Raw genomic sequence first — 27,981 nt, forward strand, 5'->3', positions numbered from 1 at the left:
CACAGTTACGTAAGTTCCAGGTTCTCCAATAAATTAAGGAGAGCAAATTGATTTATTTCTGAAGCTTCTGGCTGCTTCATTGTTTCACGTGTGAAGTGCACTTTTGTTTGCCAGTTTCATTATTTCTTATGTTCTCTTTATAGATTATTTGAGGAGTCTGCAGAGAGTATACATCTCTTATCAGATCAACTTCCTGCTCCAGGTAAGTATTCCTGGTATTTCCTAGGAGCTTCATGGAATGTTGGTTACATTAGCTTTACTGCAAAATGTGTGCTTTCTGCTGGTGCACGAGCCAAACATGTCCTAATGGCTTTCTTTTATGAGAAGAGCAGTTGAACTGACTGTTATATACCATAGCAGCATATGGTATGCTTAGACACTCCAAGTGAAATTACATTTACTCCCATTGTTTAGTACATCTAGGGCAATCTACTCATGACTATTCTGCAATGGTAATAAATAACTTATTACACTTGGCAGATCTGCATAAATAGATTATGCAGCACCTTTTTTTCACGTAAAGAATTTATGAACACATGTATTTAACCAGAACCCGAGTATAAGAGATTATATCAATGAAGTGAGACACGTTCTTGTTAAATGGCCTCGTTGGTGTTAGCAAATTTGTTTTTCTCTATCAGCTGATAGTAACATGGAGCCTGAGAGTCAGAGAGCAGCGATTTCTGGAGTTATTGGTATGGCAGTGACACCGTAAATAACCCTGTAGTGAAATAATGAACATTTCCTCAGTATTTACCAAACCAGCTCACTAATTATTATGCATAGAACTATTGCACACCATGTCTGTTATTCTGTTGAAATAACTAGAACCTTTGTTATACAAGCTTACCGGCAGTATCTATAAACGAAGTGTCTCCTGCTGAACCATTTACCATTCCCTCAGTTTTGGACTAAATTGAGATGGCCATTGTCCGCATTCACATATGTATAAACTTCTTTGATTTGTTTTGCCTCCCTGGACAGGAAAAGCAATGATTGACGTGATTCTCCTGGCACTGGACAAAGATGCTCCCAAATTCAAAGACTGTCTTCCTGCTGTAGGAGCCTTAAAACACTTGACGGAGTGGCATTCTGCTAAGATCACTATTGCAACAAAAGATAGAAAAGGGTAAGCACATCTTTATCCTGTTGGGTAACTCTGAAATGACCCTATGTGTTGAGCACGCGACTGGGTTGAACGCTTTTGCCAGGGCTGCTTTTTTCCCCAGTCAGACTCTGGCCTTTGGGTTAGCCACATGCTTATGATTGGATGAATTTCTTGCCTATTTCACTTCCTGAAGAACAAAAGACTGAGTTCTTTCTGGCAATTGAATGCATGACTTTCAGGTTACCACATATGGCATGGAGCTTTCAGCTTACTAAGCCATGCTGCCAGCTTAATTTAGTGCCTGGAAATTGTTTTCTGAGACAGACTTGACAATCCGTCATCCTCTTCTTTAGTAAGTAATTATTAAACAAATCTTTTATAATCGCTATGCTCATTACTAACAGTGTTTTTGGACAAACTCCATGCCATGCTTACATGTGCATGGACAAAAGGCAATCAGTTTTTGTGTAATATTTCTAGACAAGCTACAACTGCTAAATCCCTGCCACAGTGTTAGACGTTCATTTAAAACATATGCCTCTTAACACTATGTACCAATATCAACAAATGACAAAGCAAACTGTAGCATGGAGTAAGGGCTTTCAAAACATATTGCATAACTAACTTGACAATTACTTTATTGGGATTTTCCCCATAATGTGACACATCTCTGTTCAGGGACATGATATTCCTCGGCCAATTTTCAAGGAGCCACAAAGGCAAACTTGTCTGCCCAGCTGAACCAAGAGACCAGCGATGCTATCCGTCAATGCTTCTATTCCGGTGACCACAGATTGTGTACTCCAGAATAGAACTTTTCAATCTCTGGTATAGTTATATTGGCTTACCCACTCATGCTATGTCTCGCATTGCCTCTTTGGCTATTGAGGGCCTTTGCTCCTCATACTCCAAGTGGGAGGCCTGCTTACTGAACAAACTGTAAAGGAAATTGCCTTTTGTCACAGAGTACTGATTCTGTGGTGATTGAAGCAATTCTGGCAAATTATAGTCTTTTCTGCTCAGATAGCATATGCGTCAAATACGGTGGGGGTGTTGTATTCTGTGAATTGACATTTGCGGTTTCTGTCCTTTTACCCCCTTTGTCTTGCAAATTCAAAAGTTTTGACAATCAACTTTGCAGCAAACACATAAGTCACTTTTTATCATGTTAGTATATCCTGTCCAAGGCAATCAATTCTTCTGCTTTTTCATCAACTTTGTAGAAGCTATTTCCCCCTTATGCACAATGCCCTAAATTCTAATGAATGTGGGAGACTTAAATCTACACAGATACACCTTCCGGACCCTCTTGTGCGTAATTTTCTCAAAGTATTCACATACATGCATTATTCCAGTTATCAAGTCAGCGAACCATGTTGATGGGCACATCCTGTACCTTGCCATTGCACCCAAGGCTTCTAGAGATTGTTTTTTTACTAAGCTCAGTTTACTACCCACTGAAAAATCTTTGTTTTCAGATATGTCACAGACAAGTGAGATACTGAAGGAAATTAATACCAGCTGCCTTAGGCCCCTTACCTCAGTCCCACTAGTAAACAGTTTGCTTGTAGATAAGCCTGATTACTAATTATATGGGATATTGTACTCCCATTTTGTCTGCATGGAATTCTGCAGCACCCTCCACTAATAAATTCATCAAGGTTCAATACCAAAGCTCTCCAAAATTCAACAATTTGCTGGCCAAGCTTAAACGTCATTTGAAACTCACTGAATGCATATGGAGATGGTAGGATGACGACAATAGAACTTGTGAATACAAAATGCTGCTTAAGAAATGTAACACCTCCATTAGGGAAACCTAGTTTCAAACTTTTTATTCAAGGATTCTCTAAGGTGACAGTAAACAAATTGTTCAAAATCCCTATTAGATTGTCCACAGCTACCCATGTTGCCTCTGTCCTTTTGCCAAAAAATCAAAAATGTTTGTGTAAAAAACATAGCACCATTAAAGAAAACATAGGAGAGGAATTTGGTCTCGCCACCTCTTCCTTTATACCCTCAACATTTCCAACTTCGTATGGACTTATATTGATTCACAAGAGCAGCCCGCTATATCTCTCCTAATAGACACCTGCAGTTCAGTTACACCCTCCTATCCAATTTCTATGATGTTTCCCCCTCGGTTGAAAGATGTATATACTGATTACTTCTCCCTTAGACATCTTGAATTAATCTTTATTTTCATGTAGTGTGCTGGCTTCTTTTAAGGCTAGAATTGTTCTTTTTCAACTAAAGAAACAGCCATTGCATCCTTTCAGTACACTCAACCACCTACCTGTGGCTCTTTATGGCAGCAGCTAAAATCCTAGAAGGCTTTGTGTGTACGTTTTTAGACTTTTTGATGATGTGGCCTAAGGGGGGGGGATATAATCTGTTACCCTTGCAGTTGTAGATCATCCCTGCCTTGCTGAAGATGTCTAGGGTATCAATGCCATGATCCTCTTGGCTCAGTCAGCTGCATTTGTCACTGCCCCCATTCTTTTCTGTTTAATGAATGCTGCTTACCTGGTATTGGAGGAACCGTACTGGAGTAGTTACACTCCTTTCTCTTGGATATGACTCACTGTGGCACTTGTTCCCTTCCTCTCGTCAATCAATTATGTCAGTGGCACATCAAAGAGCATCACCACTTTTATTCAACATATACCTTGGGCCCCTTGCTGAGCTCATTCACTCCTTGCTTACCCAACTGTGCTATTATGCAGATGACACTCCACTATTATTTATATTTGATTGAGACGCTGTGCCTACCCTACCCTGCTGTGCGTTGCGGGCACCTGCAAGGTGGCTGCCTGGTTGCTGCTGCAAGGAATACATCATCAGTGTGACCATAAGCAGTCCGAGGCGGGATTGGCCTCTTTGGCAGCTGTGGCGATTGGACACCCCCTCACAGAAGCCTCTCTTCCAGTACAATGGTGTCAGGGGTTTGGTTCAAGCAGTTTTTGTTTGTTCATTGTTTTGGTCGGGGCGTTGCTTCTCTGACCTGGGGTATTTGAATTGAGGTTTATTTCTATGTTCACGTCCAGACTTGCTACATGCACTCAATGTTTTGGTCTGCCTCTAACGATGAAGCTGAGTATCGACCATCAGATGCCTGGTACGTGTGTGCCTGAGTCGGATGGGGGTGACTGGCTGCTAGGCCTGGGTGGAGACTCTGGAGAATGATTTACCCGTCTAGAATGGCAGGATTTGGAATGCCATATACATTCATCTCCTGGAATGTTTGGGGGCTGAGATCCATTACTTAACGATAAAAAGTACTGTCCTCCTTGCGACGCAGAGGGGTGGATGTGATGCTCCTTCAGGAGACTCATTTAGTGTGAGCAGAGGGGACTACACTGCAAAGGAAATGGAGAGGATGAATATATGTCACTGGGTACTCTGTGTTTTCCAGGGCGTGTTGATTTGGGTGCAGGCTTGGGTCCCCTTCGAGGTCAAGAAGACCTACATCAATTAGGAAGGACGCTATGTCCTCCTGATGGGACGACTCCATGGGTTTCGGTTACTGCTGGATAGTGTCTGTGCCCTAAATGTAGGGCAGGCCTACTTCTTTGATGCTGTTAATGCAGCGGAAATAGGGGTAATATTTTTCAAATAAAGACTTAATTCATAACAACCTGTCTTTCCCCGCATAATCTAAATGTAGCCCATACCTTTCGCAATTAGGTCCTCCGATGAATCTTTTAAGTAGAGTTACAGGGATTGACTATTGACACGACGGATTATATCCCCCTTATGAGGACTTACAACAAAGGGAATATTTCCACGAACAAAGCAAAACCAATACAAAATTCACAATGTATTAACAGTATTCATTAATAATGACAAACTCCAAATATTTATCAAATTACCTTTATCCATTTCTTGGTATATGAATTGTCAATCAAACGATACAACATCGAATCACAGATCATCTCACAAGAGAAAGTAAGCAATTTACAATAACATCTCTTTTAACGAGCATGAGTGAGTGGATAGGAGTACAAACCTAGAGAAACTATTGCACACCGTACTAATAGAAGAGCTAACCTTCCGGCTGGAAGGGAATAGCTGGGACAACCTCTTAGGCTCAAAGTTAGAGAGTCCGGATCAGAGAGCAGCCAGCTCACTAGAGAAGCTCGAAGGAAAAAAACAACAAAGCTCTCACCTCCCAGGAAACAGCTTCACTCTTGCCTCAACACTCAAACACGCTTCTCAAAGACACACCGAAGTTGATCTTTTTGACACTAGTAGTTATACCCTAAATGTTCAAGTCCATCCCTAATTTTCTTTCAAAATCTCGGACATCCACAGTTCTCATTGGTCAATAATCACAGGGTGTTCGGTGTCTCCACTTCCATTGCACCTAATTTTCATAAGTCCTTTGTTAGAGCCAGTGTAGGAGAGTAGGGTCTGCTTCCTATGGTTACCCCCACTTTTTGCTGTGATTCTCTGTTTTTTTTACTTTAGTGTGGCAGTGGACCTGCTAATCGGGCCCACAGCCCAGCTGTTCTCTCTCTAAATTGATACCATGTTCTTTAGGTACATATCAGATTGGTTACTGGGTCACCCTTGTGAGCACCTGTAAGGTGTTCCATAGGTACCCAGGGCATAGGTGCACCCTAGGCCTACCAGGGGCTGCAGCATGTATTGTGCCACCCCTGGCTTGACTTCCAAACTGACACCACAGGTCTGTTCACACAGCCGGGGTAAGGTGGTGTAATCACCCCTTACTTAGATATAGTATACCTATATCTATATATTCATATATCAATCAATCAAAGCATTTATATAGCGCACTACTCACCCAGAGGGTCTCAAGGCGCTAGGGGGGGGGGGTCCGCTACTGCTCGAACAGCCAGGTCTTGAGTTGCTTCCTGAAGGCGAGGTGGTCCTGGGTCAGGCGGAGGTGGGCCAATCTTGACATCCTGCATGGGTTGCGTTTGCCAAGGCTTGTTGGGTCCAGTCCAGATACCGACACCGCTGTCAACTAGATCCATCGTGGGAGAGCTTGAATCCAGCTCCTGGTCGTCGTCGACGCCTCCTGGTCCTCGTGGCTTAAGAGACACTTCACATCTTCACCTGAAATCGCCCGACATCTGGTGGCATCTTTCTGGTCACTGAGTGGGCTAAAGAACGGTGATGGATTAAACCTAGATCTTTTGACTGGGTGTGAGTGTTTGATTGGTTCAGATGCTCCGTCCATTATCACCCCCTTTTGTACCATCTTTCTGGTCACTGGCAAGTGACCCAGACTCTGTCCCTTCTGCTTTCAGGTTACTACAGATCTTTGATCCACCCTTGGATCCACCCGGACACTTTTCCTCTGGTCGCCTGCAGCACTTCTTTGCAGCTCTCCAGTGAAAACGACGATTAAACCAGACACAAAAAGGCACCTATGCACCCGGCTTTCCTGGGTGAGGTACTCCGGTGCTGCCATGGGTCTTGACTCTCGAAGTGTCCTAGTTTAAAAGGGTTCCATCGCAGTCCATCCGGAAGTGTCCTTAAATTGTAAATTTGTAACTTATTTGTTTCCCATAGAAAGTCAATTTTAACCTGCGGCTGTGTTTAGACACTGCACGCGTCTCCCGTGGGCCTCCTACTTCCTAACCTTTGGTTGTTTAGAGTAGTCCCAGCGATTCCACAGGCCCCAGGCCTGCTTTCTAATTCTCCACTGGTTCTTATACCACTATTTTAGTATATGGTTTGTGAGACCCCTAAGGCATAACGTATACTGTGCAACTTATCCTATGCTAGTTGAGTAACTTGTATTGTACTTTTACCTCTGACCTCATAAAGAGTGCAGAGGGGTTGTGTTTAGAATAAATACATATATATTTGATATATACCTTGTGTGGTGTCCTTTCATTTGGTACTCAAGGGATTATAATTGGTAAAACAACTTGCTTAATACGCTCTCTGAAGTCTTAGCCTGATGACTGCTGGTCCATGCTACCACTAGGATAGCTTTCTATAAGTGTTTGACTTTACAACCACCATCAAAAAGGGTCGATTAGACGGGTGCAAGGTGCCCACTAGAACTAGTGGATATCATATGCCAGGCTAACTTCTCACAGCCAGGCTGTCGTCACTGTACTTCAGCAGGAGGAAATCATGATATTCTTCTTCCGATGCTGGTGCACATTTTCTCCAGACATTTGCAACATTTACTAGGACCGTTATCCACAAAGCTAAACAATTTCCCCAGACAGTAAAGAAAATTTTGCTGATATCCCTTCGACACCACAGTCGACAAGAAAACATTCATTCTAGATGAAGTACAAAATATATTTCTCTTGCGCCTACATTCTAGAAGCAAATTATTCTAACAGTGATTTAAGGCCTTCTCTGCAAGTTTGTCATTTCTCTAGGAAAATGAAACCGATTTCCGTTATTTGTTCCCAAGAAAATTTTACATTACATTATTCTATTATTGTGTAGGTGGAGACCACCACTACAGGACTCCACAATGGTGCAATCCAAAAAAAGCGAACACAACCTCCTCCTACCCTGATAATGCAGACAGCACAGAGTTTCAGGGGTCCTTAGGACCACTGGCACTTAAGATGTGTGGAGGTCACCGAATGTAGGACGCAAAAAATACTAATTTTAGTCTCCAGTGCATGCATATATCCCTGGCCAAAATATTGTGCTCCCTTGACTTGACGGTGCCGATCACCACTACGGAGTACTTGTGCCCACAATATGTGGCCATAACCCACTGTTGGTCACCCTCTGTTAGGGTAGGCAAGTAGTGCTCTTTCCAACTTGGTGCCTTTCACCTGGTTACTTACATGAGTTCACCTTTCGAGACCCTCCCCCCCCCCCCCCCCCCCCCCCCTCGGGAAAAACAATCTCCGTACTTTAGGACAGCTTCCCACATTAACTTTGAGAGGGATGCCTTTAAGGCAGTAATTCTGGGCTACTGTCTGTCAGTCGGTGGGGATAAAGCATGCGTTCCGGACTGAGTTGACCACCCTAGCAGATGGCATTTGCAGATGTGAGAGCATAATCCCTGACTGCCCCTGTGCTAGAACAGCACTTCAGGAAAAAATAGGGAACCATGCTGCAGTGTTGGATCAGTTAAAGCTGCACAAATAACAGAAAAGCATGCATGCAGAGTTAAACTGTTGGCGTGGTTGGTTTTCCTCGGGGATCATCCGAATTTTGGACCCGAGGTGTAACCCGGTATACATGCAGCAAGATCTTCACACTGTTTTCGCTGACCAAAGCCAGGAGTTATTTGAGACCCCTGACTACATCTAGGATACCACACTCGACACATTCCTAGCCAGGATGTCATTGCCCTGGCAGACTGCTGAAGGCCCTGGCTCGAGGTAAGACTCCCGGGACTGATGGTTTACTGGTCGTGTTTTATCAGACCTTTGCCTCACAACTGATCCCGAGTATAGCTGTCATGTATGCACACATTGAACTGCTGGTCGTTACTTGAAACTACTGGAGAGGCCCTGGTGGTGTCTGTGCCTAAGTTGTCAGGAGAACCTACGGATGTATGCGCCTACTGCCCCCTGTCAATTCTGAATCTAGATTAAAAGATTCTCAGTAAAGTATTGTCTCTACTTTGGTACACAATAACTAAAATTGATTAATTCCTAGACAGAATACCTCTTATACCCTGTGACGTCTGTACCACATGTTGTTCATAACCCCAGTGAACTACCAGGCCAGAGCAACGTTCCTTTCCTTAGACATACCGAAAGCATTTGACACCTTACGTTGGAATTACCTACAAGCGGTTATGGGCAGCATGTCCCTGCAGTAAATGGGCTACACTGCTGAGCAGGGTATGTACTGAACGCTGCATCTCGGACCCTTTCGGGATGTTCAGGGGCACCAGGCAGGGCTTCCCCTCTAACCCATGCTCTTTGCCTTTACCATTGAGCTCTTTGCTTGCATACTGCAGACTGAGGAGCAGCAGAGGGATCCCATTACATAACAGAGAGCATGTGGTCTCGCTGTATGCAGAGAGCATGCTCTTCTATCAGCGAAGCACCCAGACAGGTGTCCCATGATGTATGGAGCTGCTAGAGGTTTTTGGGTGGGTCTCTGGACTTTGTCCTAACTGTTTGAAAACCTATGCCTTCCCAAAATCACCAGATTATGTAGACTGCCTCCCCCTGGCCACAATGCGACTACTGGAGATCCAGTGGGTACCCAAGGTCTTTAAAATACTTAGGTATGCCATGCGGATAAGGATCTGATCAAGGGCAACCTATGTTGAACAATATGTGATCTGAGAGGCAGTGTGGCATTCTGGCGAACACCCCGGCTCTCCATAATGGCAAAGGCCAGCCCTGAACAAAATGGTAATGCTCCCTATAGTTCTTTATTACTTTGCGAACCAGCTGATTTGGATTCCGAAGATTTGGTTTCGGACTCTGAATGCATTGCTCCGGGACCTGATCTCGGATGGACGGCTCACCCGGGTGTTGCTCTGTACTCTTCAGGGACCAACAGGCAAGCGTGGGCTGGGCATTCAAATTTACTACTATGTGTCACAGCTGCAGTGGTTGGCGGGAATACATTTGGCGGTGTTGGTGAGTTTGGAGTCATGCGCAGGGAGGGAGCGATAACTGCAAAGGTTTTAGAAGTAAGGGTGACACTGGCACGAAAGCTGTTGGAGAGGAGCGCTTGCTAGGATTGGCCCTGCTCCCCTTATGTGCTGCTCTAGGTGGATTGCGGAGGGGTGGGGGGAGGTTCATGATGACGTAGCTCATGGCTACCAGAACAGAAGCAAATTTGGCGCCCTTAAATGACTGTTACAATGAACACCTGAAGAACCCTCTGAACACCTTATGAACACCTGATGGGCCCTCTGAACACCTGATGAACTGACAATGGGAGATGGGCCCAGAGATGGTCGATTTCTTATACATGGAGCAGTGATGCAGGTGCGGCAAGGCCTCCATGGGGACTCCGACCTGGGACCACCCATGTGTGACTTCTTGCAGACATTAGTAACGGTTGGACAGGGAAAACACCAAATCTAATGGCCTATACATTATGTCACAGGCAATGATAGCCGACCTCCTGCTGGCACTGTCGGACAGATGGGAGACTTATGTCAGACGGCAATTGACAGGGAAGGAATGGGAAAAGACTCTATCATGCACATACACGTCCACCCATAACACGTAATTTAAATTCACGCAGTTAAACTACCTACACTGCACCTTTCTCTCGTCTCATAGCTGATTGTGATGCAGCACATCGTGTACACCTGATGCGCCCTTGTTGATTCAGATTTCATGGACATGGTGTGGGATTGCCCACTGATCGTATGCTTCTGGACACCAAGTATTCCGAGCAGAGACATGCCTTTTAGGCTTATACCACAGACAGCTGGGAAAAAAAAGCAGGTAATAGATTCATAGTCTTTGCATTGAAAGCTGCCCGCAGGGATATTGCACACCATTGGAAATCCCCAACCTGGTCCACCGTACAATAGGTAGAGAAAAGAGGTTGGGAGTTAGACATGGGCAGGGGGAGATGCACTTTGGGATGAGCTGCGGTGAGGGATTCGTAGGCCCCCATTTACAAAGGGCAGAGGTAATGTCCAGCTTTGTGCATGTAGAGGACGCGTAGATAGGCAGCACCCTGACATTCCTGTGGATAGTAGCACCCGGTATTGTATTGCTGGAAGAGAGTCCCCAGGGCTTACAATGCCTTGCCACCCTTTTATTCCCCACCCCCAGGCTCTCCTACTTCCACCCCACCCTCTGACCAGACTTGATTTCACTCTGCAGACCCGCATGGACACCAACTGAGTAAGCATCAGAACGACTACACACCTAATCTAGACTGGGAATGTTACAAGTTCTAGTTGATCACTATTTATTGTTCACCCTTAAGCATAATGTGCGCTATACCCTAGTCGTACATGGTGAATCGAGACTGATTCATTAGAGTTATAAAGGATAAGTGTAGATAGCTTTTGGAAGGCTTGACTGTACCATGGATCAACTGAGGAGTGGAAACACTATACACCGGGTATAATACTCTTTACTTCCTGCCACAATTTGTGTTGCAATGCCTGAATGTCACTATGTGAAATGTTACCAAAAGCTAAAACCAATCAAAAATGTATTTCAAAAACTCTATTATTTAAATTTAATGTCCGTGCCTCAGTTGATGTTTCTTATTGCTGTTGTCACTTAAGACGTCAAATCTTGGAGGGGCCAACACTGGCTGAAATTAACAACTGACCAAACTGAAATTTTGGTAACTGGAAGTGTGACTGAGTCTTTGGCACCCCTTCTTATGGCATCGAACTTCAGGACTAGTGTCCTCATGTGGTGCCGAAAGTCTTTGCAAAATCCATCGGCGAAAAAATATCCTTGGCACTTTACTTACTCCACTCCTATTCGGAAAGCCTTAAATTGGCAGCCTAGAACAGTCAACATTACTTTTTGCTGTTCTATGGATCAATCTTTGTATGTGGCTCTCTTCTTGTCACCTCTGATTGTTTAGTCAAATACGAGCTTACCAGAGTGCTTTGCTCTGCCAAGCAACTTCTATTAATGGTACTCCGATTCTTCAATGTCCTTCTTGGGGAGTAGGGGGGAGGAGGTGGTTACTTCTCAGTACAGGCCTGTACAGTCTGTCAATTCTTTGCTGCTCGCACTGTGTCCACTTTGTTAAGAAACAAGTTAACATTTACAACCTTTTTTTTTTCCAACAATATGAATGTATTTTATTCAGAATTCTTTTCTCTCCCTCTTCCATTCTCAGGTTAATTCCTTATTGGTGTTGAAACCTTGTGCAAACTGTCCTTGGCTCCAGGTGATTTGTCTAGGGGCAGTATGTTTTATCAAACACTAATAACAATGTCACTGTAATAAATTACTGCCTGAAAGAAATTTGATTTTCATTTCCTGGTAGAGATCTGTCACATTAAATGGGCGTGGATTTATTCACTTAAGACATCACTTCTTAAATGCAGTATGTCAGTCTGTCCATTTGTTTTATTGCAAAAGATTCCTTCCAGCTCAGCTAAAATGTATTGAACAACGTCATAAAAATGGGAAATATAAAATAAGACTTGACCAACATGGGCGACAGTGGCTTGTTGAAACTATGTACATGAAAACACAAAATATAAAAAGATGATGTTTAAACAACTGCCCAGAAGATGAGCAACAACAAGGCAAACCAGAACAACAAAAGAAAGAAAACCTACAAGTATGAACAAATGACAGTAAATATACAGGAATAGTATCAATGGCAATATAAGAAATGCATGTAGGAGTAAAAACAGTAATAAATTATAGTAACTTCCAAGGAACATGTTTAACTCGCCTGGACCTCCTTAGTGCTTCACTTGGCACAGAGGATTCTTAAGTTGGGTAAGAGGACACATCAACATTTCTCCAAGAACAGTTCGAAGAGCCAAGGTCTCTATCGGCTGCTGCTTGAACTCTCACTACTTTGGATGCATTCCACCAGTGCCCACCTTTTACCATAAGTACACCCCCAGAAACGTTTTCAACACAAACAGGATCACCAAAGGACGCATCCCCCTTTTTTTACAAAATTGGTATTTCTGATATGAACCTTGTCACCAGGGTGCCAATCAACAGGCTTTGCCGACTTCTTTTGATTATACCTGCCGAACATCTTCCTCTGTGCAACTTCAACCCTGGATTCCAAGTCAGGATCAACCCAGTAAGACACTTTGTCACAAACAGTTAACAGCCAAGCCGGGTATAAAGCAGAAGTGGGTACCCTACCTCTGAGTGACTCATAGGGTGCCACTTTTGTGAGAGAATGTGGCATTGTGCAGTAAAACCACAGCATAGATCTGACTGCACCTTCCACATTGTATCCATTGTGTTTTGCCCACTTAATACATTCCACAACAACCCTGTCCATCCTCCCAACCTAACCATTGGTTTGAGGATGTCCAACCGAGCTTCTTAAATGCTTTACACCAGATTCATTCAAAAACCCACTCATTTCCTAATGCACAAACTGCACACAATTATCGGAAACAAGTGCTTCTGAAAAACCTTCCCTCCTAAAAATCTCTTTAAGGAAGTGAATCGCACTGCTTGCTATGGGAAAAGCACAAAATCTGACTTATGGCCACTTGCTGTGAAAGTCCATCAACACAAAAGCAAAGCGTAAGTTGTAAGGAAGAAAATTAAACGGACCCACCAAATCAATCCCCACCTTAAGCCATGGCTTTTCTGTAAAAGGCTGTAAAGGAGGTGTGACAACTTTAAAACCCTTTTCAGCTCCACAACAGACAACTCGTTCCTTGACTCTTAACTCGATGTCTTTGTCCATAGAAGGCCACCAATAGTGCAGGCTGACACGCCTTTTTTATCATGGTTGCGCCTAAATGTCCATCATGTGCATAGTCAACCAACTTTGTACGTACATTAAGAGGAGGAATGCACCTGCCATCCCTCATGATGACCCCATCTTCAATGGACAGTTTGTTTGCAACTTTCCAGAAAGGTTGAATTTCAGGGGACACACACCTCTCTCTAGGCCAACCTTTCACAATATATTCTTTTACTCTTGCTAGAAAAGAATCTTTACTCAACGCCTTTTTCCATTCACTCTCACTGCAAGCCTTATTTTCAACCGTATCGATAAAGGCAATATAACAGTCCTCCTTGTCTTCATCCACATCAAGTTCATCATCCTCACATATAGGAAGTCTGGACAGCAAATCAGCTCTGACATTTTCCGTTCCTGGGATGTGCTTAACAACAAAATCGTACTGTAGAAGTGTAGTAGTCAGCCGTGCAATACGAGTCGTGGCATATTTGAGAAGTCACCCGCCCCCCTCCCTGGAATGTATGCAAGGGGCTTATGGTCAGTTTGGATGACACATTTTCTGCCCCAAATGTAAGTCTTGAACTTTTCACATGCCCAGTAGCACGCCAAAAGCTCCTTTTCAATCGCAGAGTAATTTAGCTCTGGATCACGCTGTACTCTGGAAGTGTAGCTGATGGTAACTTCACTCACACCAGAAGACTGAGTCAAAACAGCCCCTAAACCATAGTTACTAGCATCAACTGTAATGGGGCAGGAAACAGTCAGGCCATATGCACTAAGGCTTTTTACAGTAACCATTTCTGACTTGATCAAGTCAAATGTCTCCTGACAGTTCACATCCTACTCAAAAGGGACATTCGTCCTCAACATATTTGAAAGAACCTTCGTTTTACTGGCATACTCGGGTATGAAATGTGAGTAGAACTCACACAGCCCCAAAAAATAACGTAACTCATCCTTCTTTTTTGGACATGGGCATTCAAAAGCTTTCACTAGACCTGGCCTTGGGCTGACATCATTAGCAGAAACAAGATGTCCCAGAAATTCTATTTCTCTCTTTCAGAACCCACATTTTTTTTACCAACAATTCACTTATCAAAAATGCCAAGCACTGTCCTCATGTCCTTAAGCACATCATCTTGAACAATGACGACACCCCTTACATCCTGAAGCACTGTCTGCTTCATACGCTGGAGCACTGAAGCCGCAGAGGCAAGGCCAAAGGGCATCCTATAAAATTGAAAAGTGCCAAAAGGGGAGTTAAAAGCTGTATAATGTCGAGATTCATCATCCAACAAAACTTGATGTTCCTCAGAGGCAAGATCTATCTGTGAAAACCATTCTGCGTCCCTCAGTTCTTCCAACAGTTCCCCAATTTTAGGAAGAGGATGTGAGTCTACCCAAATTTCTTTAAGACTTCTCAGGTCGATGCACAAAGGTATATCGACCGTGCGTACGGAGCCCAATAAATTCGCAGGTTCAGATCCAGAGGCTCAGGTCGAGGCATCGCCGGAAGGCCTTAGCCAAGATCAGCACGATGATTCTATAGCCCCGCAGTTGAGCCCGGCTACGAATATATCACAAGAGCCATCGGTACGACTTTTCAAAAATCTGGAGAAATCAAAACCGAAAGTGATAGCTAGCAAACAGAAACCGAAACTTGGCGACATCCCGTTCTTCGGACCCAAAATGGCGGATCCGTCGAAGCCGACCAAGCAAAAACAGGTCGTCGAGGCCAGATCCACTACTCCCACGTTCATGATTAGGCGTAAGGCGGTCGACCCAACGCAATAGACATCGACGCCTGGCAACACTAAAAAGGGGCTCGAACGGACAACGGTTGTCGATCCAAAGTTAGGCGTGGAACAACCGAAGCAAGTACCCTCAAAGACACTTAAGCCAAAGTCAAGTCGAAGCCCTCCGTCGAACCCAGGGACCAAAGCATCGCTTAGAAGCAATATGCTCCAAAGTCGACAACGGGCCACAAAATGGGTATCGAACAAGCAAAAACTGTCGGATCGATCACCACGGCGCCAAGACAAATCATACAAACTACTAAAACGGTCCAACAACCAAAACCTCTCGGACCGATGAAATTCGGACTCCCTCCGCATGTCGAGCCAAAGGTGCTCCAGAAACATAGCGGATCCCAACCGACCCAGCCAAAGAGGCCGAGATTGGGGGGAAAAGCTCTAGTAGCAGAGGAACAAGATCCCTCAACTGAAGAACAGTCTAAACTCTATGTCGACCCCGGCACTAATAAGTAATAATAAGGGAGTTTTATAGAGCGCGCGGTTACGCTAGCTAGCGTGTCCCTGCGCTAAGACAGATAGAAACTCATAAAAACGGGCCGCAGAGTCAGCTAGGTTTATCGTACATAAAGGTATGTTTTTAGCCTCTTCCTAAAGTCGGCTTCAGACAGTCCAAGGGTAATGCATTCCAACCCTTCGCCACCAAGTAGCGAAAGGATCTGCCTCCCATGCGAGCCCTTCTCGTCCTGGGTACCTTTAATAGGCCACCATGGGAGGAGCGCAGCGCTCGCGTAGGTTCGTATCTGGAGACCAAACTCTGGAGTGGTGCTGGTGCCCTCCCATTAAGAATACGGTGACAGGTACAGAGGGCCTTAAACTCCACCCTGCTCTTCACTGGAAGCCAGTGAAGAGTCTGAAGGGCTGCTTTGGATGCCGATCTTTTGGGAAGCTTCAGAATGAGGCGAGCTGCTGCATTCTGCAGTACCTGGAGACGATTTAACACCCTACTGGTAGCTCCGAGGTACAGTAGGTTGCCGTAGTCCAGGCGCGATGTGACGAGGGCATGCACCAGCGTCCTGCGGGCCGACATGGGAAGTAGATCAAGTACCTTCCGCAGACCTCTTAGGACGCTGAAACAGACACCCACCACACGGCCAATCTGAGGTCCAAAGGACAAATCAGCGTCAAGCCAGACTCCAAGATTCTTGGCTTCCCGGCAGGGGGTTGGAACCTCACCTAGACAAGAGGGCCACCATGCCGACGACCACACAGATGGACCACCCCTCACCACGAGTACCTCGGTCTTATTGCCATTCAATTTGACATCCAGGTTGCCAACTCCTGCATACATGTTCTAAATTGGTCCGCCGCAAGACCGGGTGCGCGCGAGAGGGAGATCGCCAGCTGCGTATCGTCGGCGTAGGATACTATATTCAGGCCATGGCCCTCCACAATAGCGGCCACCGGGGAGACATATAAATTAAACTAGGTCGGACTCGGGGACGATCCCTGGGGCACGCCCTGTCCCAAACAGATCTCCCCGGAATAGCATTCACCCTGGCGGACCGGAAAGCCTCTCCCCGTCAGGAAGGACTGGAACCATCTAAGAGCAGTAGCCGATATTCCTCCATTATTCAGACACTGTAGCAAGGTGGTATGTGCCACAGTGTCGAATGCCGCACTTAGATCCAGTAGGATGAGGGCCATGGTCTGTCCCTCATCCACCCCCTGGCGAAGGGTCTCCACTGCCATCAGAAGCGCCGATTCCGTGGAGTGACGGGGACGAAAGCCAAACTGGGTGTCATGCAGAAGGGCAGCCTCCTCCACGAAATCCATCAGTTGTACATTAATCGCTTTCTCCGCAATTTTGGCCAGGTAGGGTAAAAGGGAGATAGGTCGGAGGTTCTCTAATTTTTAAAAACTAATGTTGGATTTCTTCCTCAAGGGTAGAACCACCGCCTGCTTCCAGTCTCTGGGCACTATCCCAGTCATAAATGACAGGTCTAACAGGTGCCTGATGTAGGGTTCCAGCACTGGCAAGCTATCAACTAGCCTTTTAGGCGTAGTAGGGTCCCGAGGGGATCCGGACTTGATAGGTTTACATATCTTTAGGAGGTCCTCCGGGGGCGGGGTAACGAAGCTGGTCAATCTGTGTCTATTCCCCCAATCCCTCCGGATTTCTACGAACTCAGTCTCTGCCATGAGATGACTAGAAAAAGACGAATAGATTTTAGTTACCTTCTCAGCGAAAAAATTCGCGATCTTATCACAGGATTCCGCCGAGCACTCATCTGGGGCAGTAGCTGGTGTCCCCCTGGAGAGAGATTTATAAAGCAGAAAAAGCTCTCACGTGGAGTTGCCAGCCTCACTGATTCTGGTGGCATAGTGTGCAGCTTTGGACTTCCTAATTAGTCCATGATAAAGTCGCCTCTCAGTTAGATAAGTCTCCCTGATTTCCGTTGAAAAAGCTACTCGCCATTGCCTTTCCACTCGCTTTAGTACTGACTTTGCAGCCCGGAGCTCATCACTGTACCACGGTGCAGTTTTCTGCGTGCAACCACCTACTTTGGCACGCGAGAGTGGAGCCGTGCAATCAAGCGCCTCGGTTATACGATTGCAGAGGTTGGAGTTAGCGGTATCCGCATCATCCCCCCCTGGACTCCCCCCTTTGATGAGTGCGCACAGAACTTTATGTGGGAGAAGTTTGCCCATCTCCTCCTAGAGTAGTATCGTGGTGCTGGCACCAGTGCTCTTGCCCCGGGTATGCGTATGGAGAATGGTACCAGATAGTGGTCCGACCATGGGATAGGGATAGGAGTCATTGCTTCTACATCCCCCCAGTTGACAAATATGGGGTCCAACAAATGTCCCAGCTGGTGAGTGGGACCACCTACTATCTGCTTGAATTGGAGGTTTACTAGCGCCTGGCAGAGGTCCTTGGTAGCGTTGTCAGTGGGGCTAACCAAATGAAGATTAAGATCCCCTAGTACCAAGATTTTATCTCTGCACAGCGCAGCCTCCATAATGCCTTCTATTAGACTCTCTCCAAACCGAGCCATAGGGCCTGGGGGTCTATAGATAAGGAAACCCTTCTACGTACAGCCTTCTTTTACTTTAACGGTGAAGCTCCCCGTCTCACTATCTAAGATGGGGGAGGTATCCAGTTGACATCGTAGGCTATGCTTAGCTATAATGGCAATACCCCCTCCTCTACCAGTGGGTCTATCCTGCCTATGCATGGTATAGCCCTCTGGTAGTGCTTCTAAAGCATCAGGAGTCGAACCTTCGTCCAGCCAAGTCTCAGTGAGAAACAAAAGCTCCCACGGTGTTTCCGTGATTAGGTCGTAAAGGTCTAGTCTGTGCTTCCGCAGGGAGCGAGCATTGAGCAGACCACAGGTAAGAGTTAGGTCTCCCGATGCCAGCTTTCTATCTAAATCATAGGAGAAGTGGCAGTATTCACAGGCTATATTGTCCTCCACTCGCATTGTATGTAAGCATGTGTTGGCAGTGGTACTGCGGAAGTTCAACAGCTCTTGTCTACTCCACCGTATTAGTCCCACCGGATGGACATAGGGTCTGGCCCTGGTCCGCGCCCGATCGCAGACGGGCTTGCCTTCGGCACGCCGCCGGCTCGCCCGCTGCGCTTGTCCGCTGCGCGGCCGGAAAAGGCACATGCCCTAAGTAGGAAACCTATAGGGCGTGGCCTGGCGCAGAGTGGGCATGGCCTGGCCGGGGGGGGCTTCCCCGGAATGGCGTCGGTGTCAATAGCTGCCCCGCAGCAGCGTTAAGATCGGCTGCACGGGGGGGTAAAGTGGCGAGAGTGGGAAGTAAAGTGCTACTGCATTCAAGGTAAAAACACAAGAAATGATTAAAACCTCGTTGCTCCCGGCTTTCCGCCTCAGGAGTTCGTGCTGTCTGGCTGTACAATGTGTTTGAGTGCGCTAAGAAGACTCGGGGCGTGGCCTGGCGCAGAGTGGGCGTGGCCTGGCTGGGGGGGGGGGGAGGGGTCTTCCCCGGAATGGCGTCGGTGTCAATAGCGGCCCCGCAGCAGCATTAAGATCGGCTGCACGGGGGGTAAAGTGGCAAGAGTGGGAAATAAAGTGCTACTGCATTCAAGGTAAAAACACAAGAAATGATTAAAACCTTGTTGCTCCCGGCTTTCCGCCTAAGGAGTTCGTGCTGTCTGGGAAGGTTACCCTGTTAAAGAGGAAAATCAGGCCTGAACCTGAGTCCTTCAAAATACCTCTAAAAAGGAAAAGAGACACTTCAACATCTCCAGTGCTCTTTGAACCTATCACTCCATATGTGCAGGAAACATATACGTACTCGCCCACACGCACAGATAACTATGGGGAGTATGAAGACAATGACCAATACAATTATCCAACAGAGGATGACCAGGACATACAAACTCGGGCATGGACTGAGCCTGCGGATCCTGGAGATTCTCAAACAATTCCTGATAACTCTGCATACCCTGTAAAGACATCGCCTACAGAGGACACAGCTGCCTTTAACGCGCTGATAGAAAGGGCTGCATATAATCACCACATGGAGATGCACGCAGATCCCATTGATGAAGACTTCCTCTTTGACACTTTTAGTACCTCTGAAAAAAGTGTCAAAACATTGCCAATGCTAAAAGGGATGCTTAAACATGCAGGGGACATATTCAAAGACACCACCAGGGCACGGGTCATTAAGCCCAGGATAGAAAAAAAATATAGACCAGCCCCAGTTGACCCTACATACATTAAGGGACATCTGTCTTTGGACTCTCTAGTTGTCTCCAATGCACGTAAACGTGCTAATTCTCAAACATCTGACGAAGCCCCACCTCCAGACAAAGAGTCCAAAATTCTGGAGGCATCAGGGAAAAGGGTCGCTGCTCAAGCAGCTAACATCTGGAGAATTGCAAACACGCAAGCCATGTTAGATAGATAGAACAGGGCGCACTACGACACTCTGGAACAAATCTTTCAACACCTACCTGACCTTTACAAAGAACAGGCAGAATTCCTGATACAGGAGGGCAAGCTCCTATCTAATGCATCCATAAAATGTGCCTTAGATGCAGCAGACACAGCAGCCAGAGCTATCAACACCTGCGTCCTGCTTAGACGACATGCATGGCTACGCATCTCAGGGTTTAAAAATGAAGTTCAAACCACTTTGCTTAATCAACCCGTTAACCCTGACTATTTATTTGGTCCTGATGTGGCCACCATACTGGACAAAATGAAGGACACCGAGACAGCCAAGTCTATGGGTGCCATGCAGTTACAACAATATAGAGGCGGTTCCTTTCGTCGCTCCAGTAACAGAGGAGCTCTTAGAGGAGCCTCAACACAGCAAACCTCTTATAATGAAAGCAACACGCAAAACACCTACAACAAAAACAGTAGAGGTGGATACCGTGGCAATAGCGCCAAGGGTAGAGGACGAGGAAATAACCGCTCCAGGTCCTCCACCAACACCAAACAGTGACTTCTTGTCACTGCCCCCAGACCATTTAACACCGGTCGGGGGAAGACTACAGCAGTTCCTGCCAGTCTGGGAATCCATAACTACAGACAGGTGGGTGAGGCAAAGTATACAGCATGGCTAATGCCTAGAATTAATGTCCACACCGCCCAACATACCCCCAACACAACGTCCTATGTCCGCAGAACACCTACACTTATTGCAGCAGGTGGTCATCAGCATGCTACAAAAAGGGGCCATAGAACTAGTACCCTTAGAACACCAAGGTACAGGGGTGTACTCTCTATACTTTCTAATCCCCAAAAAGGACGGGTCTCTGAGACCAATTTTAGACCTCAGGCCCCTAAACCAATACATCTTGTCAGAGCATTTCCACATGATCACTCTGCAGCAGGTGTTGCCACTGTTGCGTCAAGGAGACTTCCTCGCAACATTGGACCTCAAGGACGCATATTTCCATATACCTATACACCCGGCACACAGGAAATATCCCAGGTTCACAATTCAAAACCAGCACTACCAATTCAAGGTCCTCCCTTTTGGGGTCACAACAGCCCCAAGGGTGTTCACAAAGTGCTTAGCAACAGTAGCTGCACACCTCAGAAGACAGCACATACACGTCTATCCATATCTAGACGACTGGCTCATACAAGCACAGTCAGCCCAGCACTGTGCCAGCCACGTGTCGCGCACAATTCACCTCCTGCACGACCTGGGTTTCTTGCTGAACTACAACAAATCCCATCTCCAGCCTGCCCACGTCCAGCAGTATCTGGGAGCAACAATAGACACTCTGGCAGCAAAAGCACAGCCACATCCTGCCATAATAAACAGCATCCAAACGCTCATCCAGAAGTTCGGGCCACAACACTCTCTCCCAGCCCGAGTGTTTATGCAACTGATTGGCATGATGGCCTCGTGCATCTTCATAGTCCCTCATGCCAGACTTCACATGCATCTGCTGCAAGAGTACCTGGCACGGCAGTGGAACCAGGCTCAGGGCCAATTAAACGACCTAGTGTTGGTGACCAGTCGCGCATACAACTCTCTGCATTGGTGGAAACCACAAAACCTTTGCAAGGGACGACTGTTCCAGGACCCTGTACCACAAATTGTGCTCACAACGGACGCATTCCTGATAGGGTGGGTAGCCCATGTTCTCCACCACACAATACAGGGCCTATGGACCACGCAGCAGAAACAATTGCACATCAACCTGCTAGAACTGATGGCAATTTTCATGGCAATGAAAGCTTTCAAAGTACATCTCTGCAACAAGACCGTGTTGATCCGGACGGACAACATGACTGCGATGTACTACCTACAGAAACAGGGAGGAACACACTCTCCACAGCTGTCGCATCTGGCGCAAACAGTGTGGAAGTGGGCCATCCAGAGAAACAATTTTCTCCTGGCGGAACACCTCCCAGGCAGGGACAATCGGATAGCGGATCTGCTCAGCAGACACAGCCAGCAAGTGCACGAGTGGGAGATTCACCCCTCAGTGCTTCACCCATACTTCCAGCAGTGGGGACAGCCGGAAATAGACCTGTTCGCCACAAAGGAAAACGCAAAATGCCGGTCCTTCGCCGCAAGGTTCCCACACCCGCAGTCTCAGGGGAATGCGATATGGATGAACTGGTCAGGCAAATTTGCATACGCTTTTCCACCAGCACCGCTGATACCGCTGGTGGCACGCAAACTGCGCCAGCATTCCATGACGCTAATCCTAGTTGCTCCTACATGGGCGAGGCAACCGTGGTACACCACGTTCCTAGAACTTTCCGTGGTGCCTCATCAAAGGCTACACCTAACACCCAGCCTCCTAACGCAGAGCCAGATATTCAGCACCCAGATCCGCAGCAGCTGAACCTTGCAATCTGGCTCCTGAGGTCTTAGAGTTCGGCTACCTCAACTTACCTCCTGACTGCATGAACATTATCAAGGAGGCAAGAAAGCCTACCACAAGAGCTTGCTATGCGTCAAAGTGGAAGTGTTTTGTCATTTATTGTAACAATAACGACATAAAGCCACTGGACGCGTCCATTCAAAAGATCATATGCTATCTTTTGCACTTACACCACTGCAATTTAGCCTACATGTCCATACGGATACACTTAGCAGCCATAGCTGCTTACCTTCAAAACAGACAGCATCTTTCGCTGTTCAGAGTGCCTGCAATTAAGGCATTCATGGAGGGCCTCAAACGAGTGATTCCACCAAGACACCCACCTTCCCCTGTCTGGAACCTAAACATCGTTTTAACCAGACTTATGGGACCTCCTTTTGAGCCATTACACTCCTGTGAGATACAATTTTTAACATGGAAGGTGGCTTTTCTCGTAGCCATTACTTTGCTTCGAAGAGTTAGCGAGCTGCAAGCCCTAACTATTCAAGAGCCATTCATTCAAATTCACGCAAATAGGGTCATGCTTGGGACAAACCCTAAATTCATGCCAAAAGTGGTATCACAATTCCACATAAATCAAACAATAGAACTGCCAGTGTTCTTCCCAAATCCACAGTCAGTACCTGAAAGAGCCCTACACACACACTGGATGTTAAAAGAACTCTGCTGTATTACATAGACAGAACAAAAGATTTCAGGAAGACAAAACCGTTGTTTGTTGCCTTTTCACCACAGCACAAAGGTAACCCTATTTCAAAGAATGGCTTAGCTAGATGGATAGTTAAATGGGTCCTAATATGTTACATTAAAGCTAATCGTACTTTAACAGTGTCCCCAAGGGCGCATTCCACACGCAAAATGGGGGCTTCTATGGCTTTCCTAGGAAACATCCCTCTAGAGGAAATTTGTAGAGCAGCCACATAGACAACCATACGTACATTTACCAAACACTACTGCGTAGATGTACACTCCAAGCAGCTGTAGCACAGGCAGCCACCGCTAGGGGAGAGACTGCTATACATTCTATGCACAGATATGAATCGAAATTTGCCTAGCTTACGTAACGGTAAGTTTCAATTCTATTAAGGACACGGAGGCGAGGATTATGCTATATCTTCCTTCGCTTTATTAACATAAAGAAACCACAGCAGCTTAGGAAAAGATATAATAAGAACAAAAAATGCTTTAAACATAAAGCATTGATGTAATGTTCAACAAAAAATCAACAACAACTCCCAAGAGTCTCTTTGTTATAATCATAGTCCACAGTCCTTTGTCACTGTTCATCATCCCTATATAACCGGACTTCCCATCATCTTCCTCCTCTTTCTTCGCGCAGATCACGCTAAGCCTCATTGGTCCTGTTTAGCACCGTCGTTGCCTGCCAAAAAAGGAACAGCATCAGCGAGGTGGCCCAGGAAAAAGTTACAACAAGGCGAGGAGCATTCAGTGAACAACACAGTACAGACAACGTAAAGGAAAACGCTTTACTTACTGCCATACGGGTGGGTAGAGACACCACCGTAGTCCGGGTGGGATAATCCTCGCCTCCGTGTCCTTAATAGAATTGAAACTTACCGTTACGTAAGCTAGGCAAATTTCGATTCTATGTCAGGACCGGAGGCTTCAGATTATGCTAGTTTAAAGCTTACTTACCACCAACTGAGCTAAATCCACCACCGGCTTAAAATAAAACCTCTTGAAGGTGGAATCCGAGGACCAGTCCGCCGCTCGCATAAGGTCCTCCAGACGAGCACCCACCGAGAATGCCTTAGAGGCCATGGCCCCCCTGGCGGAGTGTGCTCCAAAGAGAGAAGTATTGATGCCCGCTTCTTGCATGACCCAACGCACCCACCTAGCGATAGTGGGGGAGGAGACAGCTTTGTGTGGCTTCCGCAGGGCAATCAACAACTGACGCTCGCCCGGAGGGCGAAGATCCAATGTCAGGTCCTCATATGCTTTGAGGCATTGCACAACACACAACTTAGGAGTGTCAGTAAAGGCTGGATAAGAAATGGAACGCGACGACGTCTTAGTGCGTCGACCCACCGTAAAAGTAACCCCCTCCGGGGAAAAAATGCGTGCAGAAACATCCAGCGCGCGCACGTCCGAGACGCGCCTACAAGAGACCAGACATAACAACATGGCTAATTTCGCCGAAAGCTCCTTCAGAGACAGATAAGAATTCGCTGGCCACGATAGGAACAGGTTCAGGACCAAGTTGACGTCCCAAAGGACGGAGTACCTGGGCTCTGGCGGCAGCGCGAGGCGAACCGCTCGCAGAAGCCGGCACACAAAAGGGTGTTCCCCTACCGGATGGCCATCGATGTTATCATGGCCCGCAGAAATCGCCGACCGGATAGCATTGATCGTTCTATACGCCAAACCCTTGTCGGCCAAATGAGCCAGGAAATTCAGCACGGGAACAAGGCCGGCGACCATGGGATCCAAATCCCTTCGTAAACACCAACGCATCCACTTAAGCCAAGCGGATCTGTAACGCTTCGTCGTACTATCGGCCCATGCTTTGGAGAGCAAGTGCTCAGCCGACCCCGAAAGGCCCGGGAGCGTCCAGCGTCTCCTGAGAGCCTCCACGCCACGAGGCGGAGAGTGTTCTGCATGACGAGAGGGTGAGGTTCCCGATCCGGGCTCGTCAGGAGCAGAGGAAACAGGGGGAGTAGGATTGGAAAATCCCAGGAAAGTTCCAGAAGAACCGGAAACCACACTTGAGACCTCCACAGCGGTGTAACCAACACCAGGTCCGCACCCTGGCGGCGTATTTGAGCCGCCGTTCGCATGATCATGGAGAACGGGGGAAACGCAAACGGCTGTTCCCGACTCAAATCCTGCAAGAACGCGTCCGTGGCCTCCGCCAGAGGGTCCGGCCTCCAGCTGTAAAACCGCGGCAGCTGGTGGTCGAGACGGGACGCGAAGAGGTCCACCGAGAAGGGGCCCCAAAGGGAGTGTAGCCACCGGAAGACTCCCGGATCCAGTTTCCACTGGCTGGCATCCCTGAGATGTCGAGAGTGCCAATCCGCTACCTGATCGGACTGGCCTGGCAGATACTCCGCCGTCACCGCAATGTGACGAGACAGGCAATAATCCCAGAAGTCCTTCGCTAAATCCGCCAAGGCGCGGGACCGAGGACCCCCCAGGTGGTTCACATATCGGACCGCCGAAACATTGTCCATCCGGAGCAGGACACAAGCCCTGACCGAATCCTTGGTCCAACAGCGAACCGCGAAGGAGCCCGCAAGGAGCTCCAAACAATTGATATGCAATTGTTGTTCTTCTGACGACCAGGCGCCGCCGGTGAAAAAATCCCCGCACCGGGCGCCCCAGCCCGACCTGCTGGCGTCGGACTCTATAATTAAGTCCGGAGCCGACCCGAAGATCGCTCGCCCATTCCATGCCTCCATGTGAGACAGCCACCATGACATCTCCTCCTTCACTTCGTCCGTGAGGGGAACCCACTGATCGTAACACATCCCACGGCGCAAATGCTGCACTTTCAGGCGCTGAAGAGCCCTGTAGTGCAGCGGGCCCGGGAAAATCGCCTGGATGGAGGACGACAGAAGACCCACCACCTTGGCGACATGGCGCAGTGACGTCCGATCCCTCGCGATCGTCTGCCGAAGCAGGTGCCGTATCTTTGCGACCTTCCGGCTCGGTAGGCTCAAGATCGCCTGCACCGAGTCCACCACGAAACCTAAAAAGGTGATCTGCTGAGTGGGAACCAGGACCGACTTGGAGCCGTTGACGACGAACCCCAGTCTCTGAAGCAGGCCGACCGCTTGACGCAGTTGTCCTGCCAGCACCTCCGGGCACTGCCCCATGAGGAGGATGTCGTCTAGGTAAACTATCATACGGACCCCCTGGCTTCTGAGAAACTCCACTACCGGGTGAAGGACCTTCGTGAAGCACCACGGGGCCGAAGAAAGGCCGAACGGCAGGGCGGTGAATTCGAACACCTGGCCGTCCCACAGGAATTGTAGGAAACGACGATGAGGGGGGTGGATGGGAACGACCAAGTAGGCATCCTTGAGATCCAGTCGAACCATCCAATCCCGAGGGAGGAGCACGTCCCGAAGGAGGTGGATCCCCTCCATCTTGAAGTGACGGTAGACCAACCACCCATTGAATTCCTTGAGGTTGATCACAGGCCTCTTGCCCCCATCCGTCTTGTCTACCAAGAAGACGTTGCTGAGGAACCCATGCGGATGGCGCGTTGATAGGCGGATGGCTCCCTTGCGCAGCAAGTCCGAGACCTCCCCGTCTATCAATCGCGCGTCGGAATCTGAGAAAACCATTGGGCGCGGGGGCCTCACCTGAGTTGGCTGGTCGTGAAACTCTATATGGAAACCTCTCACAGTTTGCAAAACCCAAGCATCGGCAGTGAGCAACTCCCACTCCCCGTAAAAGCTTGCCAGCCGCCCCCCAATCGGAACTTGATCCAAGCAAAGTACACTTACCGGGGGCATTTCCTTGTCCGGACTTCTTTTGGAATCCTCTTCCACCATAGCGTTGTCCCCTCGTGGGGTAGAAATTGGTGTAGTTGGCCGAGGTCTGGTACTGACCTCTTCCGGAGCCTTGTCCACGGTTGTTGGTCTGCTGACCACGGCCGATCGCGCGGCCCCTGCCGCGACCGGCCCCTCCAGAAAAACGCTGGTGAAACACCCTCTTGATGCTGGACTGGGCCTTGTCCAGCGACGTGAACGTGTTCACGAACTTTCCAAGCTCGCGGATGAAAGGTTCACCGAAGAGGCCACCCTGGGCCACTGCACCTGCCTCCGACGAGGCCAGGTCCCCCAGCTTCGGGTCCAGTTTAATAAGGAGCGACCGCCGCCGCTCCGTGGACAGGGCACAGTTGGCGTTGCCCAAGAAGACGATCACCCTCTGGGCCCAGTTGGAGAGCACCTCCGGTGAAATGGCGGTGCCATTCGCTCGAGCTTCCTCCGCCATATCGAGGATCTTCGTGGCGGGCCCGACCGCATCCAACAGCTTGTCCTGGCAGGCCCGCCAGGACCGATCGATCCCCTTCCTGGGGTCCTTCATGAAGTTCGCCAGGAAGGTGGCCATCTTGGGGTCCAATTCTGGGGTCATAGCCACCTTCCCCTCCAAAGTAGGCCGAGGGCATTCCCCGCGCAGGCAACCCCTCGCCTCCTTCTCCAGGGGCTTGCGCAGCCGGCCCGCGACAAACTTCGCCACCGTCTCCCCCGGGGCCCAGGCCGCGGATCGGGGGTGGACGATCTCGTCCGGGTCCAGCATGCCCGACTCATCTCGGGGCATCTCCTTTCCCGAAGGCGCCGGGAGCCAAGACCGGGTCGACTCCCCGTCGTCATCCGTGTCCGGAGAGTCGTAGATCGGGGAAGCGGGCGCCGTTGACAGACCGCCCGAGGTGCCAGGGTCCACCAAGGGCG

At 47.9% G+C, this 27,981-nt stretch overlaps 1 protein-coding gene across 1 annotated transcript in view; it reads left to right on the forward strand.

Moving 5' to 3' along the window:
- MTBP (MDM2 binding protein) overlaps positions 1-27,981 on the forward strand; it is a 181,060-nt gene that overhangs the window by 21,466 nt on the left and 131,613 nt on the right. Inside the window, exons 5-6 of the mRNA XM_086966165.1 lie at positions 144-202; positions 985-1,129. Of these exons, the coding sequence (XP_086822291.1) occupies positions 144-202; positions 985-1,129 (204 nt within the window). The remainder of the gene's footprint in view (positions 1-143; positions 203-984; positions 1,130-27,981) is intronic.

This window comes from Lissotriton vulgaris, chromosome 4_1 (genome assembly GCF_964263255.1).
Source record: "Lissotriton vulgaris chromosome 4_1, aLisVul1.2, whole genome shotgun sequence".
NCBI classification, from domain to species: Eukaryota; Metazoa; Chordata; class Amphibia; order Caudata; family Salamandridae; genus Lissotriton; species Lissotriton vulgaris.